Source organism: Hippoglossus hippoglossus, chromosome 15, assembly GCF_009819705.1.
Source record: "Hippoglossus hippoglossus isolate fHipHip1 chromosome 15, fHipHip1.pri, whole genome shotgun sequence".
Classification (NCBI taxonomy): Eukaryota; Metazoa; Chordata; class Actinopteri; order Pleuronectiformes; family Pleuronectidae; genus Hippoglossus; species Hippoglossus hippoglossus.
This window is the reverse complement of record NC_047165.1, coordinates 24,558,861-24,578,782: the sequence shown is the minus strand read 5'-3', so window position 1 is coordinate 24,578,782 and position 19,922 is coordinate 24,558,861. Positions and strand designations below refer to the sequence as shown.

Sequence of the window (19,922 nt, the reverse complement as noted above, 5' to 3'; positions counted from 1 at the left end):
GTCTGCTGACGTCCTCGTCTCCTTCCCTCCTCCTCTCCTTTCCTCAGCCCCTTCCTTGGTTTACGACCAGCAGACTAAATGGGAATTCAGATTGAAAGGACAAAAACATGAAAATGAAGTGCATTATTATAGAGCAGTTTATGTGTGATAAGAATTAAATGGTCTCACACTATCATTACATATTAAATTAGAAAATTCCACATGTATACATTAAGTCATATTTACATAGACTATTACATAATCTATATTATATATATATGACATTCTGTGTTTAGGCAGAAAATCTTCATAACTGAGAAGCTGGAACTAGACATCATAGATAGTATATATGGTCATATCGACAATTAATCCATCTAAAAACAATAACTCAGACAACTAAATATGATTCCTTTCTCGTCAGTTGATTAATCTGAAAATGTATCTAATGTTCCATCTTTGTTCATGTAGCAGAAGCAAACAGAAAAACAACAACAAATTGAATCAATTCATATTTAAAAAATGTTAGACTCAATAGGATCAAAGAAAGAGGAAGAAAGGTTGTACTATAATCGTAAAACATGGACTAAATAGTCATGAAATGTTAACCACTCTTAAACCAGATATATTCTTCTCACTCACTTCCATCATGTATTTTGTATCTGTTAAATGAACCAGATTTTATGTAGTTTATGCTTTTCTAGTCTTATCAACCACTCAAAGGACTTTAGAGTGTAACTCACAATCACACATTCATCAAGCTATACACAGCTGCTTTTCAATCACACACACACACACAGCTGTTAGGGGCTATTTGAGGTGCCCACGCGGCCTGGAGCAGTTAGTTCAAATGTGTCTGCTTTTGAATGTTGATATGTGGATGTGATGTGGACTCTTCCTGTATGTTGATATTCAAGATCTGTGAACTCTCATTTGTTAACCTCTCCTTCACACTACATATATCTATCAAGGCTGTTCTGAATTCATCCTGATGAAGACAATGTCCCAAAACATCTTAACTGAACAACTTAAAAACAAAACTGCACTATTCCGCCCTTGCCTGCAGTGTCTGCGTATATAAGCCAGACTCACAAGAAGAGGTGTTTTCCTTTAGGTGTGCTCATGTAAAACCTACACCTTTTGATCCATTCACTTATTATGATCTCAGGTTCTTCATACACAGGTCATGTAACTTTTCACATAACTGTCACAGAAAACATGGTTTACACTGTGTCAGAGTCAGAGTCTGTGGTTTTGTCTTACTTAATGAGGGAAAAATATAGATGTACAAAATGTTAGTGTCCATAATCAGTAAGAAGTCAAATGTAAAGTGACACAGCAAGTTTATCGCTTTGTATTTGTTAAATATATAACCAAAGAAAGAGGGAGATATAGATGTGATGTAGGAGAGTGTGAATCAAATATGGAAAAATCAGTGGAGGGACGACCGTCATATTACTGTGTCATGTTAGATTGACAACATGAACAGTCTGTAGTCCCCGCATGTTTCAAGGAGACCATCATTGTCCCTGTTCCCAAAAAAACAAAAATCCTCTGCCTGAACGACTACCGCCCAGTAGCACTCACTTCCACCATCATGAAGTGTTTTGAGCGGCTAGTCAAACCATTCATCACCTCCTCCCTCCCTGACTCACTGGACCCACTTCAGTTTGCTTACAGGCCAAATAGGTCGACTGCAGATGCCATCTCCCTCACCCTTCACACTGCCCTCTCCCACCTGGACCAGAGGGACACATATGTGAGAATGCTGTTCATTGACTACAGTTCAGCATTCAATACCATCGTGCCCCTGAAGCATGTCACCAAGTTCAGAGACCTTGGGCTCAACATCGCCCTCCGTGACTGGATTCTGAACTTCCTGACGGGCAGACCACAGGCGGTGCGGATAGGCAGCACCACATCCTCCACCCTGACTCTAAACACCGGTGCCCCCCAGGGCTGCGTGCTCAGTCCTCTCCTGTACTCCCTGTTCATGCATGACTGCGTGGCCACCCACAGCTCCAACACCATCATTACGTTTGCTGATGACACGACCGTCATAGGCCTGATCACCGGCGACGATGAGAAGGCCTACAGAGAGGAGGTCAGAGCCCTGACATCTTGGTGCCAGGACAACAACCTCCATCTCAATGTCAGCAAAACAAAGGAGCTGATCGTGGACTACAGGAAGAGACAAGGAGTAGAACACGCCCCTCTCTCCATCAACGGGACTACGGTGGAGCGAGTCAGCAGCTTCAGGTTCCTCGGGGTCCACATCAGTGATGACCTGACCTGGACCAACCACACAGACTCCATCAGGAAGACGGCCAGACAGCGGCTCTTCTTCCTCCGCAGGCTGCGGAGGCTCAACATGGATGCCAGGATTCTCTGCAACTTCTACAGGTGCACCATAGAGAGCATCCTGACTGGCTGCATCACCGCCTGGTACGGCAGCTGCACCGCCCTGAACCGTAAGGCTTTACAGAGGGTGGTGAAGTCTGCCCAGCACATCACCAGGACGGAGCTACCATCCACGGAGGACCTCTACACCCAGCGGTGTAGGAAGAAGGCCAACCGGATCATTAAAGACCCCTATCACCCCAGCCATAAACTGTTCTGCCTGCTGCCGTCTGGCCGACGGTACCGCAGCATCCGGGCCCGCACCACCAGGCTCAGAGACAGTTTCATCCCCCAGGCCATAAGACTTTTAAACTCCTCCACTCTGTCATAACTCTGCACCTTAGCATATTTGCACTATTGCACACACTTGCACTATTGTTTTTCTTTTTTTCTTTAGGTGTATATATATATTCTAGATATGTATATTTTATTTTAAATTTTAAATTTTGATTGAGCATTGTTATAAGAGAGCCTGTGACCCAAGCATTTCATTGCAAGCGACTGCTTAATGTTATCGTTGTGCATATGACAATAAACTCTTGAATCTTGAATCTTGAATCTTGAATTTGACTAAGTAAAGCACCATCCAACCAGAAGCAAATATTACACATGCACTTACCTCATTTAACCAAAGTGATGCTCCAAATGGATTTTGTCTCTTTACAGCTGCAATGAGTCTGAGATTGTCCTTAATCCATCCATCCATCCATCCATCCATCCATCCATCCATCCATCCATCCATCCATCCCAACTGACACTGGGTGTGAGGCGGGGTACACCCAGGGCCAACATATAGAGACATCCTAACACTTACATTCACACCTACTGTCAATTTAGAGTGTTTGGACTGTGGGAGGAAGCCAGAGCACCTGGAGAAAAATCATGCAGACACTTAGAGAACATGCAAACTACACACAGAAAGACCCTGGTCAATCGTCAGGAACCTTCTTGCTGTGAGGTGAAAGTGCTAAACCCTGTTGCACCGTGCCGCACTGTCCTCAATCCACAATTTCCAGACCATTTCACTTGTTGGTGTCCTGAGATTTGGACTTTGATCACCCTGTGGAGTGGTGGCCTTAACCCAACTTTAAAATATCTGTTAAGGACATTGAATTTGGAGGCCTGTTATGAAATTTGTGTTAACAAGATTCTAGTTGTTAGTGTTGCAATGATCAAAATGTCATGAAATTAAAATGTTACATTTTCTCGGAGAACTGTGCTCCTATTCTTCACCATTGAAATCATTCAAAGGTAAGTTTATTATCATGTTATGATTTTATCACCTGTCGTGAGCTTTCTGTCCTCATTGTGTCTTCTTCAAGAGAGTTATAATAGATACATGTTAAACTTTCAGATTTTTTATAATTATGCAGAATGTTCAGTATGTTTTCAAACTGTTTTTCCAGTGGAAGGTGTATGAAAACGATTAAGTTGACAGATACACAAACAGACATTATTCTGAATAACTTAAAATATAAATGCCTAAAATGCATTCTAGATTTAAACATCATATCAAACAAGTGTTGACAACTTCTGGCTGTTCTTTTAGCCTTAACTTGGAAAGAGAAGCTTAAACCAAGCAAAGAAAAATCACATTTTAGTTGTGCATTATCAAATGTGAAGACAAAGTTATGAGATGAAAGACATGACACTATACTGGAAATATCCTGAATAGATTGTAAGTGGTAAATGGACTGTATATATACAGCCCTTTTCTAGTCTTATAGAACACTCAAAACTTTACACTACAAGTCACTTTCACACATTCATACAGTGCTTCTCTACCTAAAACTATCTATCACACATCATTGACATTCACACACTGCCGATACTGCAGTCGGGTTGTTTGACGTTCAGTGTCTTGCCCATGGACACTTTGGCAAGGACTGGATAGTATCTTAACAATTTTGATGATGTCACTATCATGATGAACCACGGACCTTCCCCCTGCCACCATCCACAGCTGCCCTCAAAATAAAAAAACAATTAATAAAGTAGGAATCATGTTGAAATTAATCATGGATCCTATAGCAAACATGGGGATGGAGGGGAGTGAACCAGCTGACTAAAGTGGAAAAGACAGCAAAAAATGAGATGGGAGTATAACAGTAAGTTATAGTGAGGCTGGAGTTTAAAGCATGATCAAATCAGAAATGGAAAGTTGAAGAAATTAGAGAAGTAGACGAAGAAGACATAATTTCTATGATTTGATTTCTATAACAGTACACTTGTAATAACTGGTAAACACATGACTGTGAATTGCAACACACAGGAAACATTGAAACATATATTGATTGATGTCTTCAGTGCCAGCAAGAAAGACAGATTGACCAGGTTGTAAAAAGAGATGAAAATCTGCTAATGTGGGGTATTAGGGCTGTGCAATAAAACAATATGAATAAATATTAAAGTTTACGTTCATCAAAAGCATTTACAACATTGATAAGAAAAGAGTGTCTAACATAAACTGAGAGGTGTATCAATGTTTAAAGTAATTGTACATAAAAAAGCATCCAACAGAGATGAAGGTAGCGGTAATGACACAGCCAGGTAATGATAGAGGTTTTCTTCAGTAATGGTAGAATATGTGAGGAGGTAATAATTCATATCTAAGCAATGTAGTTGTAATCACCACCTCAACCACTATCCATGATCCCCATTCACCCTCAAAATGTACTTTTGGACATATCTTGCTGCCCTATGGAGTATTCATTCTTGTTTACACCCGTCCCAAGAGTAGACCCACTCAGATCCTCACTCCAGGGCAGAGGGTGGCGGTAATGCACCAGTGAGTTGTTTGCCAACCGCTAAGGAAACATGAGCAGAAGAAGAACGTCCACTGTGTTTCCTGTCAGAAGAGCCGCAGAGTGACAGACACAGGGCAGATCTGAGCTTCAGTCCGTGTACACCCAGAGATGTCGGAGTCCCCGGACGCCCGCAGCCTGCTGTCTGCCTCCTCCCAGCTCAACCTGATGGAGGTGGACACGGTGAGAGACTCTTCTCCTTCTTCTCCTCCTTCTCCTCCTCCTCATGTGTGCAGAGCTGAGGGAGGCAGGGAGGTGGTCCCTGTGCTCCTGCTGCTCCTGAGATGTGATCTGCCCACAGTGTGTGCTTCTTGTGGGAGCGTTGTTTCACTGTGTTGTTATATCTGTGTTATTTGCATGTGAGCAGGTAGCACCGTGACTCCTCAGTGTGAGGAGGAGTTTGTTTTTACTGAATCATATCGTGGATCAACACTGTCACGTGACGAAGTGTTTACATGCAGCTCATAGCGGTATTTATTTAAATGGCAGATGTTGTCTCACATTGTCAGTTACTCTGTGAGTGTTTCTTTTCCCGTGACTCTTTTTCACAATCATTGAATGTAAAGTTGAGGCGTCATGGTGCAAGTCTGTGGTGCGTTCAGGCTCCATCAGTTCCTACTCCTTTAGCAAAAAGCTGGAAACGCATCCAGTTGCTCTTGGTTAGTCAGACATGTGGTGATATGGTTCGTCAACACTGTGATTTAAGCTGAAGCATTAAACAGGACAGCATTTCCCATAAGCCTCTGTGCTCCACCGTCCACCACCGCTGGTCACTTGTGTCACCTGATCAGACCTGGGGCCTGTACTACGGAGCAGGGTTTGTGTTTATCAAGGTAGCTTCAGGTTAACTCTGGGTTTTCAGGGTCACCATGGTAACTTTATGCTGGCCTCTAACCTGCTCCAGAGCATGTTGCGTTCAGAGGATCAGCTTAAATCCTGTCAACAGCCTAACTACTGACCATTTAGATCCCCCTAAAACCAGCAGCCGAAGTCAATTCAACATGGCCTTGCATAAGGCGAGTAGCATTGTTACAAGCAAGTTACAATGGCAATGTCCAGCGAAGCAGTATCTCACCACGGAGTTTGGTGACATCAGCAGCCTTAACTGGATGACAGTGAAATGATCCATTCTCCTGTCTCATAATAAAAGAAACAATGGCTGCAGCTGTTTCTACACGAGTGTGAATGGTTTTTCACGTCTCAGGGCTCTATTTCTTAAATCTATGCTTTTGCTCTAAAGCACAAATGCATTTAAGTCTTGTCCAAATCCACTTTGGTCAGTTTAATGGTTGACAAAAAAGGTTGCTGCACCAGGTGCATGGTTCAGAAGGTTTCTACTTAGCCTCTTAACTAATCATGGGTATGTTTGGGTCATCTGTGTGTAACAAGCACTATGTAGGTGCATGTCTTTCTTGAGCCTTAAATTAACAGTGAAATCCTGCACCACTGACTTCAGACCATGTTTTGGTTGATCAATCTCTTTCCAAAGCCTCAGATAGCAATGAAGCAACAATTTGCCTGATCACAACTCATTTTAAGACCAACATACATATGGGTGCTCAGATGGAATTCCATTTTCTATTCAAACAATGTGGGGGCAGGATGGGAAAATTACGACTGTTGGTCTGAAACTAGCAAAGACAGTTGTGCTGCAATGTGTGTTGGGTATAAGATGTCGGCCCTGTGACAGACTGAGGACCTGTCCAGGATGTACCCCACCAAGTGTTATATTTATTGGATGGATGGATGCTTTTTCCTACAACCAAGTAACAGATGTACAATGACAGTGGACTATAGTGGCATCCGATCTTGATGGTGGATCCTGATCGTGGTGGCTGCTGACCATAGACTATGATTACAACAACACTGCTTGATATATAGTATTTCTCCTCAGATACTCGACCATTACTGACAATAATCCATCAATTCATTGACCTTCAGTTATGCTTCAAAATGTTTACCCTTATCAATGGTGCTAAAACCTTTATCTTGATGATGTTCACCTTTACACTTGACATCTATTGCACTTCTGTCCGTCCTGGGAGAGGGATCCCTCACATGTGGCTCTCTCTGAGGTTTCTACCTTCTTTTTACCCTGTTAAAAGGGTTTTTTAGTAGTTTTTCCTTACTCTTGTTGAGGGTTAAGGGCAGAGGATGTCACACCCTGTTAAAGCCCTATGAGACAAATTGGGATTTGTGAATATGGGCTATACAAATAAAATTTGATTGATTGATTGATGTACTGAGCTGCTGTAGTGCTTTTCTTTCCTCTGATCAGTTCAGCCACTGTATGATCTGTTTGTGCAACAGAGTTGTGTGAATGACAAAGCAACTTTTGGCGGCTGTGGCTGAGGAGGTAGAGCAGGTCTGTGGTTCAATCACCGGCTCCTCTAGTCTGCATGCCCAAGTGTCCTTGAGCAAGACACTAAAGGGTTGGAGTCAAACCCTGAATGGCCCAGATGGCTGTCCTGCAGTGTGTGAATGATGTATGCATGAGTGTGTGTGAATGAGTGAATGAGACTTGTAATGTGTACCATATTGAGTGGTTGATAAGACTAGGAAAGTGCTATATATTACAGACCATTTACCATTCTATATTTATTTCATGAATAAGATTAATTCACGTGTTATGTTGTTATAGATAGTTGTTGGCTAATGCTAGTTGATCTTTTATTGTTGTGAAGTTCTCCTGGTATTTTCTCAGTTATCTAACACATTCAGGTGTATGAGATGGTAAAAATGGTCATTCTTAAAATGTCTTTTTTCAAATTGAATTGAACAGGGAAGATTCTGACACTCACCACTTTTTATTTCAAGTCTCATTATAAACAGCTACAAGACTAAAGTAGACCAACCTGAAAGCAGGTTTACTGGGGCTGAAGAGCCCAATGCAACTCAGTGTCCTAGGCTCACCATCATGGAGCAACCTGGAGGCCAAGGCCATCACTGAATGGATGGATACATATCTGTGTGTTTGTATGGTGGGAGGCCTGCACAATGTTACACTGGTGCCTCACAGCAAGAAGGTTCCTGGTTCAAATCTTGGTTTGGTCAGGGCCTTTCTGTGTGGAGTTTGCATGTCTCTCCCTTTCTAGTCTAAAGACGAGGTTATTGGACACTCTAAGTTTACCATATCCCTAAATTGATTGTATACCACCTCTTGCCCAATGTCAGCTGGAATTGACTCCAACCCTCCCTACGACCCCTTTAAAGAATAAACGGTATAGATAATGTATGGATGGATGGTTTACAGTCTTTATGCACAAAACATGGTTTGAAGTAGTTTTCCTTGTGGCCCAGCAGAGGGGGCTCTTAAATTCACTATCAGCTTCACCTGTAGCTGACTACAGTCATTCATAATTTAGTTTTTTTTAAATGAGACAGCTCGAGTATATTTTAAGTTCCTCTTCTCACTAGACATTTTTTGAAAATAGATCAAGACGATATGAAGACTGAAGTCAGCACTAGAAGCAAATTTAAAGTTTGTGTGAAACATGCATTTTGTATTACCTTCCCAGGCTATAATAGCCTATATGTAATCTCAACCATCATCTCTTATGTGCAAAGAGAATAAAATCAGATGAATAAAATCAGAAAAAATATTTTTGAATTGAAATTTACTTTTGACCGGTCAGGTGTGTGTATGGGCTGTACCTCAATAATGCAGCTTCACTCCAGGGTCACTCCTGCACAGCAGGTGATGGCAGCGCCCATCTGAGAAATCTTAGCTTAATTTCTATACAGTGGTAGGAAATGGAGACATGTCCTCCACGTTTATAAACAGTCACTGATCATCTCTATATACAGTCATTAATTGTCTTATATAGTCACTGATCATCTTTATATATATAGTCACTGATTGTCTTTATATATTCACTGATTGTCGTTATATAGTCACTGATCATCTTTATATATACAGTCACTGATCGTCTTTATATATATATATATATATATATATATAGTCAATGATCGTCTGTATATATTCACTGATTGTCTTTATATACAGTCATTGATAATTGCTGATCATCTTTAAATATAGTCTATATAATTTTGGATCAAAGACTAGTACCCTAGTCAGTGTTAACTTTGTCACTTGATTTGATTCTGATATAGTTTTAGTCTTTTGACAAAAAATAATTTTAGTGTCAATCAAACTTTAGTCATTTGTTAATTTTAGAACTGAATACATTTAGTCTCCATGTTGTCAGTGAGGACAGTTAGTCTAATTTTTGAAGCTACAGCTGTGGCCATCTTTGTTGTTAACAGTTACCTTGGTTTCCTGGTCATTGTGAGGTAAGGGACTGTTTACTTGTTCACACAGTGTCCATGTGACTCTGCTCTGCAGATAAGAAGACCAACCTGCCAGGAGGAAACCATTAGACCAAACCTGGATCACAGACATGAGGGTTTTTACCTGTTTGACTCTGCTTTGCTCATACTCATTAAGTTATGTTAGTATTACAACAGCATTTCAAGGACTTGAGTACTTACTTACAACAGTTGAGAGGCAGGGTGATGACTTTCAGATGAGACATTTTTGTTTTATTGGCCTTCTTTATGCCAACACCCAGGAAAATACAGACACATACTATGGTCCTTTTCAGACCAGGTGTTAATGTTTGTCTCAGGTGATCAGATCACACATGGAGACACTTTGGAGACACTTCCTAATCCCAGGAGGTTATGTTCTGTCCTCTTGTGATTGGACCACTCGAGACAGAAGATAATACCAGGTGCTGAACAGAGGGTTTCTGTGTTCCTGAATATATTCTCCTGGGGAAAGGGGAGAAGATTATGACAAGAGTTTTGGTAAATAATTAGAAAAGTGCAACCAACATGTGCAAAATCTTTCCCTGTTTAACAGGTATGTTTTTAATTAATTTTTAAAATGTCAGCTTCACCAAAGAATCTTAACCTCAGAGCTTAACAGGGTTAGGGTTAGAAATACCAGTGGTTGGTAACAAGTCATTGTTTGGATTTCGGTTGGAAGTCTTGAGTCAGTGTTGACTGGGTAATCACTTCAGGAGCATGTGCATAGTGGTGATGAGCTGGTGTTAAAACACATCCTCATCAGGACAGACTAAGGGACTTCAAATACAACAGAGTAACAAATACAGCTTTCTAACTTCTGTTTTCATTTTACTTCTGTTCTCAGATCGATGATAAGGAGTTTGACATTCCCCAAGTGGACACACCTCCCACACTGGAGAGCATCCTTAATGAGGTCAAGTACATGTGATTGTACTGCATCACACACTGTCAACAGAATAACTACACTTTAGTTACAAAGTCAAATTAATCAGGTTTGATTAGCTGATTCACTTCTTTTCTTCAGTCTAAACTGTACACACAGAAAATGTTTTCGATCCACATTCTGTTGATTTTGTATGTGGGCCTTTGTGCCCTTTCAGAGAGGGAAATTCAATTCAATTAAACATTTTATTTTATTTGTATCGCGCCAAATCATTATAAACATTATCTCAAGGCACTAAGGTCGAAACCTTAAAAAATTGCAGAGAAGCCCAACATTTCCCACAATGAAAAAGCACTTTGGTGACTGTGGAGAGAAAAACTCTCTCATTAACTGGAAGAAACCTCTAACACTCAATGTGGGCAGCCATCCGCCTTGACCGGTTGGGGTGAGCGGAGAAAAATGGGAAAGAGAGGATTGTTGGGTGTTAATGAGGGGAGAGAAGAGGGACAGTGGTTGAGAGAGAGGAGAGAGACCAACAGAGAGAAAAGGAAAATGTATGTGAGAGAGGAGGGGGATGATATGTAGGAGTAAATCGGTCGACCTGCTGCTCAGAGCATGTATGCCAATGTAGTATGTACTGAGGGTCTAAAAATAATGTTAACCGATGCTGTTGTCTGCAATGTCAAATAAGTGGGACGGTGGAAGTCAAGACGGTCAAAAATGGTCAAGTCCTATCTTCAGTTACATTCAAGTTTCAACCCACAATGACGCCATTCACTGATTTGTGAGCTTCTGTTTTGAAGCCTCGGTTTGGCATTTTGTGCAGCGCTATCTTATTTTTTGAAACCATATTAGGTGGAGCCTAATTCAGAACTTGAGGACATTGCATGCCCACCTGCCACCAGCATCCATTGGACCGTGCCAGCTGTCAATCACACTTCCACGCCCCAATGCATACCTTGCTTTATGGTCTATTTGACTCCAAATGGAACCACAATAAAAACAATTTAGATCAAGCTGTATTGAACCAAACTTGACACTAAAGGTTTAGACCATGAAGAACATGTGAAAAATGCTAACTGATGTTATAAATCAAGTGAGAAGTAGAGTAATTTTCTCATTGACTTCTATAGAAACAACCAGTGGAGTCGCCCTCTGCTGGTCATTTTATAGAATACATGGCAGGCACGTCTGCATTGGCTTCACTTTCTGCACCTGGAATCTACATCCATTCTTATCGACAGTCTATGTTGAAATAATTTCACACAGTAAGAGAATATCCCACAACTGTTGTCATGTTCCCTCATCAGCCCACCCTCACATCACTTTAGAGTCAGTTTGTGTTTTTTGTTATTTTGAAAACTAAGCCAAATTCAATAAACTGACATTACCCTTGTAGCTGAGGTGTGTTTGTTTTGTCGTCCTGTGTGTCTGCAGCTGGACGATGAGGAGGAGCCCTTTATGTTGGAAGACACATGCACACTGAGCACAGACAACATGGATGCTCATTCCTGTGACACATCCTCTCTGGCCAGTTCGGACAGTGGAGACCCTGCACATCTCAAACGGCATGCACACACACTCACACTCACACACACACACACACACACACACACACACACACAAACACACACACACACACACACACACACACACACACACACACACACACACACACACACACACACGAACAAAGTCATTTACGTAATGCATTCCCTTTCCTCTCACCTTAATCTTAACGATAACTGAATGCTCAACCCAAGCTCCTAACCCAAGATCCTAACCCAAGCTCCTAACCCAAGCTACTAACCAGAGCTCCTAACCCAAGCTCCTAACCCAAGCTCCTAACCCAAGCTCCTAACCCAAGCTCCTAACCCAAGCTACTAACCAGAGCTCCTAACCCAAGCTCCTAACCCAAGCTCCTAACCCAAGCTACTAACCAGAGCTCCTAACCCAAGCTCCTAACCCAAGCTCCTAACCCAAGCTCCTAACCCAAGCTCCTAACCCAAGCTACTAACCAGAGCTCCTAACCCAAGCTCCTAACCCAAGCTCCTAACCCAAGCTACTAACCAGAGCTCCTAGCCCAAGCTACTAACCAGAGCTCCTAGCCCAAGCTACTAACCAGAGCTCCTAGCCCAAGCTACTAACCCAAGCTCCTAACCCAAGCTCCTAACCCAAGCATGCCCAATGGTTCTATCCTTGGTCCATTTCTCTTTGGTGCTGCATGTATCCCTATGATAAAAACACACTTACTTAAGGATGTGTATTGTGTATCTCATTATCTCATTGTCTCACAAGGTAATAAAATATCTTCTTTCTGTGTGTGTGTGTGTCTGTCTTGTGTACATGTGTGAAGAAAAAGGAGGACGGTGGATCTAAATGCGACAGTTCATGGGTCTGTTCTTCGACACAGCCTGCTGAAGGGAATCTCTGCACAAATCGTCTCAGCTGCTGTGAGACTAACACACACACACACACACACACACGCACACGCACACGCACACACTTACACTTACCTATCTGTGTTTATTTAGGAAGATCATCAGATAGTCTGTCTGTGTTCCTTTTCTCATTCCATTGCAGATTTTGTTCCAATTGAGTGGGAATATTTGTTGTGACAGAAGTTTGTACTTCAAGACTGGCATCAGAATTGGACCTTTGTTTCAGTGGTCTAATTTGTTTATTGTTGTTTTTAAACAACACAAAATGTCTATCTTTTATTTAGGACAAAGTGGATGCTGGACTGCCAACTGCTATAGTGAGTATGAGTTTATTCAGCTTTAAATCAACTGAACAAAGATATGTGATATTCTTAGGAATTATGTTTAAAGGAATTTCATGATGTCATTATGTCACTCTTTCTATGACCTTTAATGACCATGTACACCTTATGCATGCTCCATAAGAGACATACATATCTCTTCAGATGGCTGTAACCATCTATGGGGCTGTTTTGATGTTTCTGTCAACTACAAACAATACTGTAGAGATACAAGAAGCAAAATGTAAGACTTGAGTCAAAGGGGATACCGTGTTTACACAGAACTTTCTTCTTATCTGTTAAAATAGCCAGAAAGAGAATATGAGGGTAGACACATGATATGATTGTTTATAAAAATGCAGCCCAATGAGAATATTGCCACATGTGTGTCTTTGTCGGTCTGTGTTCGTAGTGTTGGATTGTGTGAGTGCAAGTGGAGGCAGAAAGTTTGATATTGTCTTATTTATTGAATATTGTATTATTTTGTATTTGATTGTGTTCAGACAGTGTCGGGTGTGATCGCTGTGGGGACGTCTCATGGTCTGGCTCTGGTTTTTGGTGAGTCGACTCTCCTACATGCACACAGTGACTCATCCCATTTAAATCTTTTTTCAATACAAATAAAAGTGTAGTTAGGTTATTTCTAATTAAAATAAGTTTCCATAGGTTGTTGTTTTAAATTACATGAAGATGCTGAACAAGACTACAGACTCTTAATGGCTAAAAGCCAGTTTATATTTCTGTGTTGAATTGACGCTGATGTAGCTGCGTACCCTGCATCATAGCCTGACATGCACCTCTCTAGAAATGTAACTACAGAAGTGCCTTTTGATTCAGATCAATCATATCCTCCAATGTTATCTCTCTTTTCTGTGTCTCCAGTCATTTCAGTCATAATTGTTGTTAATCATTATTAGTCTAAATCCAACACGATCCCCTCAGTCCTAATTGTTTGATATAAAGACCAACTCGTGCTTATCAGTTAAATTGTCGACTCTGCGTTAATCCTTCATAGAAGAATAAACTAGGCCATGTAGTAAATGTGTCGTAACCATGGCTGAAAGTCTTCATGTACATAATTGTTCTGGAGAAAGTCCCACAGCTGTATAGCTAACAACTTTCTCAAGGGTTTTAGAAGGATAGGGCAGGTTTAGATCCGTTTGTTTTTGGCTAAACCCTCCAAGTCCAGAGTGGGTGTTTTGAGGTTTACTACAGCTAGCTTAAAGGATTGTGGTACCTAGCCTGGTGATAATGATAGATTGCTTGTATTCAGTGAAGTACTAATTTCTTTGAGTAGCTTTGTTGGGATGAGTTCTAAAATACAAGTTGATGAGCTAATTGGAGTTAAGTTATCAAGGTTGATCTGAGAGAAGCTGTCTAAATGTACAACAGGATTCTCAGCTGCTTCTGAGATTTCTGTGCCTGAAGATACATTAGCATCGATTATGGTCAGGAGATGATGAATTTAGTTTCAAATAATTCAAATTGTATTATTAAATAAATGCATAAAGTCATTGCTGTAGGAATACTGGGTTCAATAGAACTGTGACTCTCTGTCAGCCTGACTACAGTGATGAAAAGAAACCTGGAGTTGTTTTTTTTTATTTTCCTCTATTAATGTGGAGGAGTAGGCAGCTCTTGCTTTGTGGAGGGCCCTCTTTAACATTTTAAGACAATCTTTCCTGCACTGAGTGAATTTCATCACAATTATTGGAGCGTCACTACCTTTCTAGTTTTCTTAAGTCTTGCTTTAATTCATGCATGTTGGAATTATACCAAGGAGCACATTTTTTTACGTTTTACAAGATTCTTCCTTAGAGGTTCTATAGAGTCTTGTGCAGTGCTATTGACAAGATGATAGATCATAGTGGAACTAATGTTTTTAAAAGACTCCTCTGTGATATTAGGGCTTAGTATTGAGTTATCTGTAAATGGAATTATTTCCATTAATAGATAGACATCTAGAAAATGAGTTTTTAATTAATGGTTTGTAGTCCAACAACAGGATATCATAGGATTTTAAGTTGTGGTCTGTTTTGTGTGGGATTGTGTTGAAAGAATATTAAATGTTTAAATGTTGTTTAAATATTTAAACATCAACAAATTTGAAACCATATGTTAGAACAAGGTCAAGAGTGGGTGTAAAACAATGAGTGGGTTGTTGAACACACCAACTGAAACCAGTTGAAACGCCAACATTAAGTCTATCTTTACACAGCTTACAACAATTACTTTATCTGTTTTAAGGATTAGGCTTGATAAACCCAAGATACGATTCATAATAGAGTTTTATTATTATTATCATTGAATATAGAAAGATCAGTCCCCTCTGTGGCCAGGGGCATCAAACTGTCCAGTAATGATGGCCTCAAATTATGGTCAAAAAGATTTTAAGCTTGTAAAGTGATGATCACAGAAACAATTTAGTAGCTTTTATTGAATCTTTGTAAACCTGTAAAATAAAGCACCACGAGAAATTCAGCTCTGTGCTTGTGTAGAAAAGATTTGTCTTAGTGGAAAAAAAGAGAGAACAAGTAATGTGGTGACACAGACACTGATAAAAGTTGATTTTGTGAACATCTGAAAACAGATTTGATTGCTTCTAAAACTCAACACTCATAGTTCCCACACTTTGCATGAGACCCTGAAGTTAAAAGTACTTATGATTATCTTTAAACCTGAATTTTATTTAGATAGTGACCTGATCAGAGGGCAGGGGATTCAGTTACGATCATCTCCACTGTGGGTCCTGAAAAGTGAAAAGGACAACATTGTGGAGTCTTCTATTACATTCACAGCACATTATATATTTGCTATTATTCTGAGCAACTTCATGGAATATAATGAAGCCCTCCATGGTGACAGAACAGCCCGTGCTGTCCTCCATCTTCAGAATCTGCTCTACCTTTCTGTCAGTGGACCATCTGCCCTCTAATAGGACAGTTTAACTTTGTGTTGTGCTGTCCAATTAGATTCAGGTGTAAAGCCAGGCCCAAGCCGTTTTCAGACATGACTTCTGGAGAATTGGGTCTGGACTTTCTCCAGAGGTTTCCTTTCACACATGAACAAGGCAGCAGGAGATTCTCCCTCCGATGTTTCTTTAATTTTTGCGTCTTACTTGTGTCAAAAACTTCCGTAACCACCCCACTCGCTCGTGGTGAATCCTGCAGAGCATTTCCTGCTGTGTTCTCAGAATAGCTCCTATGGATTTTCGGCGGACTATTTACGAGGGGACTGGCCAGAGAAAGTCCGCAGAAAGTCAGGAGGCTCTCACTTGGACATTTGCATTCACACTTACTGCCCATCCAGAGAATGTGCGTAGGATCTCTGGAGTTGAGTGCATGTCCGAAAGCAGCTGAAGAAACTCTGATATCATTTGTTCACAGATTTTATTCACACCTCCTCACTTACAAACTGTTTGAATTTGTAAACTGATATAATTCAAATCTTATAGACTTGAACCCATAAGAAACAGCCCCATCAACTAGACCTGTTTGTATTAGGAGGTGTTATCAGCCAAATTAAATCTGCATTAGCTCAAATTCCCATACAGGTGAATTGTATCTATACATGGACAATGCCAAAGAGAACAGGATCTGATGGATCAGCTTTTCAAAATCACACATCCAATAACTAGGATTCAGTGTACACTCATACTTAAAGTGTTTTGATTAATGAACACCACAGTTGATTGAGGTTCTTGGAATATTTTATTAAACTCACTGTCAGTTTATAGTTTAGTTTACATTATAACAGTTGGATCTTTTATTAGCTCAGTACATGCCAGTATCGTTGATATCCACCCTCAAGACTGCTTCACCTGAGTCAGACATGGAGGCACTGACAATAACATAATCGCCCTCATAAGAAATGCAGGAGCCGTCAGCTTTTCCTCTTACAAAGTTGTTTTCACCTCCATTATACATAATATCATACAGATTGTAGTCGCAGTCATTTCCTCTTTCAAAGATGCCCACAGCAAAATAGTTGGAGTAGAGGATCCGGTCATAGGGCACAGAGTACATGACAGCCATGACGTGGCTGTAGTCGTTCAGATCGGCATTGAAAAGGTCGTAGGTCAAGACGCCGACGGCTCCAGTTGCACAGCCGGTGCTCTTGTTGAACAATGCGCTGCCAGCGGAGCAGGGACCCACCATGGGTGGCAGAGGGACATCACAGCAGCCGCTCTCAGTGAACACCCTGAACACAGAAACACAAAGTGTCAGACAGGTCCGACATAAATCTTTTGTATCAAGTCAAACCATCAGTTTTATGTTAATGAGAGACGGTTTGTGAGTTCACCCACAAGCAGTCAAAACTATTGCATAATGTCACATGCCAATTAAAATATACTGCATGGCCAAAAGTATGTGGACAGCTGAACATTTCAGCCAACACTTATATGTTGTGATAACATATTATTCCATTTGGTTACAAGAGCCTTAGTAAAGTCAGTCAGTGGTTTTCCAGTGCAGAGGTGCAGGCCAAAGACATTCTACACCAAACTGGGAAACTCATTTCTCTCTGGACCAAATCTGAACTGCTCACGGTAGCTTAGGTTAAAAATGTATTTAGATACACAGAACAAAGAACGTGAATTACGTTCCTCACCACTTACATGAACACGATTCAAACAATGGACCTATTTGGACTTCAAGAACAGTTGCAGTAATGGCACTTTAATGTACAAAAGGGTATGTGAGTATTCAGACACACTTTAACAGTCACAGGGTGTCCCAACACGATGCAGTTTGAACAAGCAGGTAAACATGCAAAACCAAAAAATGATAGCTTAACTTTTTTTGGGGCATCATGTAATTGTCGCTGCTCACTAAATAAAAGTCCAGATTAAAGAAGTTTGGGGATGCTTCCTACCAAATACTACAACTCAGAGACCTGCTTAAGTCAGGGTTAAATGTACGTCAGAAAATGAGCAACACATCACCTTGGGTTGGCCAGAGTGTAGGAGCCAGAGTTGTTGTTAACCTCCACGGTGCAGTGGCGATGAGGCATTGTGATGAGGTGTGAAGTGGTGGCAGTGGGAAGAGTCACGCCTAGAGACAAGACACAACTGTTTCAGGGACGTCAGTATCTCTGAAGCAGAGGGCAATGATCTGTGCTTTGCTGATAGTCATGTCACAGTTTTTCAGGAGGCTGACTAATGGCTTTGGATATAGAAGACATCACTTTAGGATTGAAGGGGAAACACAAAGAAAATAAGGCACCTCACTAAACTACAAGTCGTGTAGTTCTGTCTGTGAAGATTCTCAGTCATCAAGGTCGTGGTTAGGAGTTAGTACAAAGATGTACTTGGGCAACTTTAAAATAAAGAGCTAATAAAGTCATATCAAATCATAAAAATACTTTGAATGAAGGATATGATCAAAATGGAATTTGGAAATAAAAGACCTATTTTTTTCACGCAATCACACTGAGTCACCTTTATGTGGTTCTCAAGAAGTCTGGAACTAGATACAGCCTTGGGAGCTCCGCCAAGTGCGAAGGTGACAGTGAAGGAAGTGAAAGCAACAGACCTGAGTCAATGTTTCCATGAACCTGTAGTAGTGTCAGGACAGAAATCTTCATATTCTTCCACAATCTCACCAGGATTATATCTGATCTTAACATTGTTTGAGTGTGAAATATAATTCGACAGGTTCATTGAATGAGTCGTTGTCGTGACTTACCCAGTGTATAGGGAGGTCAGCTACAATCTTTGCATAACTGGGTGAATGAAATAATATTAAATGTCTAAGTCTATCTAAATCGGTCATAGTCAGAAACATAAAACAAGATCAGTGGACTGTGTTTCTTTATACAAGCCTGCGAGTTATTATTGACTAGCTTTTTTCCTGTCATGTGATCTACTGCTGAAAAGTAAAAAGAATCTTGACAAACTCAACGTTGCAAAAGCTGCTACGTCTTCATCACTGTTGCTATACTAGTCTTAGCCATATCCATAACTGTCACTGCTCGCATCTGAAGCCAGATGAGAATTTTATGGATGGCTCAACAAACTGGATGGGTGTATTCACAAGATGCTATTTGGCACATTCTTTGTAATTCATTGCTATTTGAATAGCTTCTTGTTATTCTTTGGTTGTATTGTATCACCTCTACTACCTCTATTTTAATTATCTTTTATTTCAACCTTGCTTTTATAATTGTATTAATGTTTAATTTGGACATTTTAACTTGTGGACCCAAAGCAGAGGAGCTACATATATGACAGAAACTAATTCACAACCACTGAATTCATTCATGTGTGAAAAAAACAGATGAACATTTTGAGGCAAATGTCCAGATTTAAAATGGAGTTGACAAAATGTGACTAAAACACTCGATGGAAAGAAATCTAAAAACAGATGACAATTACCTGTAGACTGATGATGAGTTGTGTAGAAAAACTAATTAATACAAATAGTAATTTAAACAAAACTTGTAAAGCATAGAGGTGATAGCAACATCATTCCACACTAAAGTAAAGATGTCTATTGTCTAACCATCAAAACTGAAGTGAATACACAAGAACCTACCTTTCTATGCTCTGCAGAAGCCGTTGTTTGAAATGATTGTTGCACCAGGTTTTAGGATGAGGTCACATTGTACATGGGCTGCTCACACAGTGGCTTTTTATTGACCCAGCTAATCAGCAGCTTTAGGCCCCAGTTGACTCCCTCCTTATCTTCTGTCTGGTATCAGCTCCCTGCTCACCTGTGTTCCCGGACCTCGCCGACAACTTATCACCACGGCAGGATTGCATTAGGCTGATTACATCAACCTAGGT

At 40.6% G+C, this 19,922-nt stretch overlaps 2 protein-coding genes across 3 annotated transcripts in view; one reads left to right on the top strand and one right to left on the bottom strand.

The window, feature by feature from the left end:
* The first annotated feature begins 5,202 nt into the window (after positions 1 to 5,202).
* The window catches only part of vps8 (VPS8 subunit of CORVET complex), a 50,486-nt gene continuing 35,766 nt past the window's right edge, over positions 5,203 to 19,922 (top strand). For both annotated transcript variants that reach the window (XM_034609437.1, XM_034609436.1), the window contains exons 1-6: positions 5,203 to 5,363; positions 10,336 to 10,404; positions 11,812 to 11,942; positions 12,731 to 12,827; positions 13,100 to 13,132; positions 13,639 to 13,693. In XM_034609437.1, the coding sequence (XP_034465328.1) occupies positions 5,292 to 5,363; positions 10,336 to 10,404; positions 11,812 to 11,942; positions 12,731 to 12,827; positions 13,100 to 13,132; positions 13,639 to 13,693 (457 nt within the window). In that variant the 5' untranslated portion in view covers positions 5,203 to 5,291. The remainder of the gene's footprint in view (positions 5,364 to 10,335; positions 10,405 to 11,811; positions 11,943 to 12,730; positions 12,828 to 13,099; positions 13,133 to 13,638; positions 13,694 to 19,922) is intronic.
* LOC117775922 (DELTA-sagatoxin-Srs1a-like) lies at positions 16,330 to 18,072 on the bottom strand. Its single transcript, XM_034609502.1, has one exon. The coding sequence runs from the start codon at positions 17,290 to 17,292 to the stop codon at positions 16,909 to 16,911; it is 384 nt and encodes a 127-aa protein (XP_034465393.1). The 5' UTR covers positions 17,293 to 18,072; the 3' UTR covers positions 16,330 to 16,908.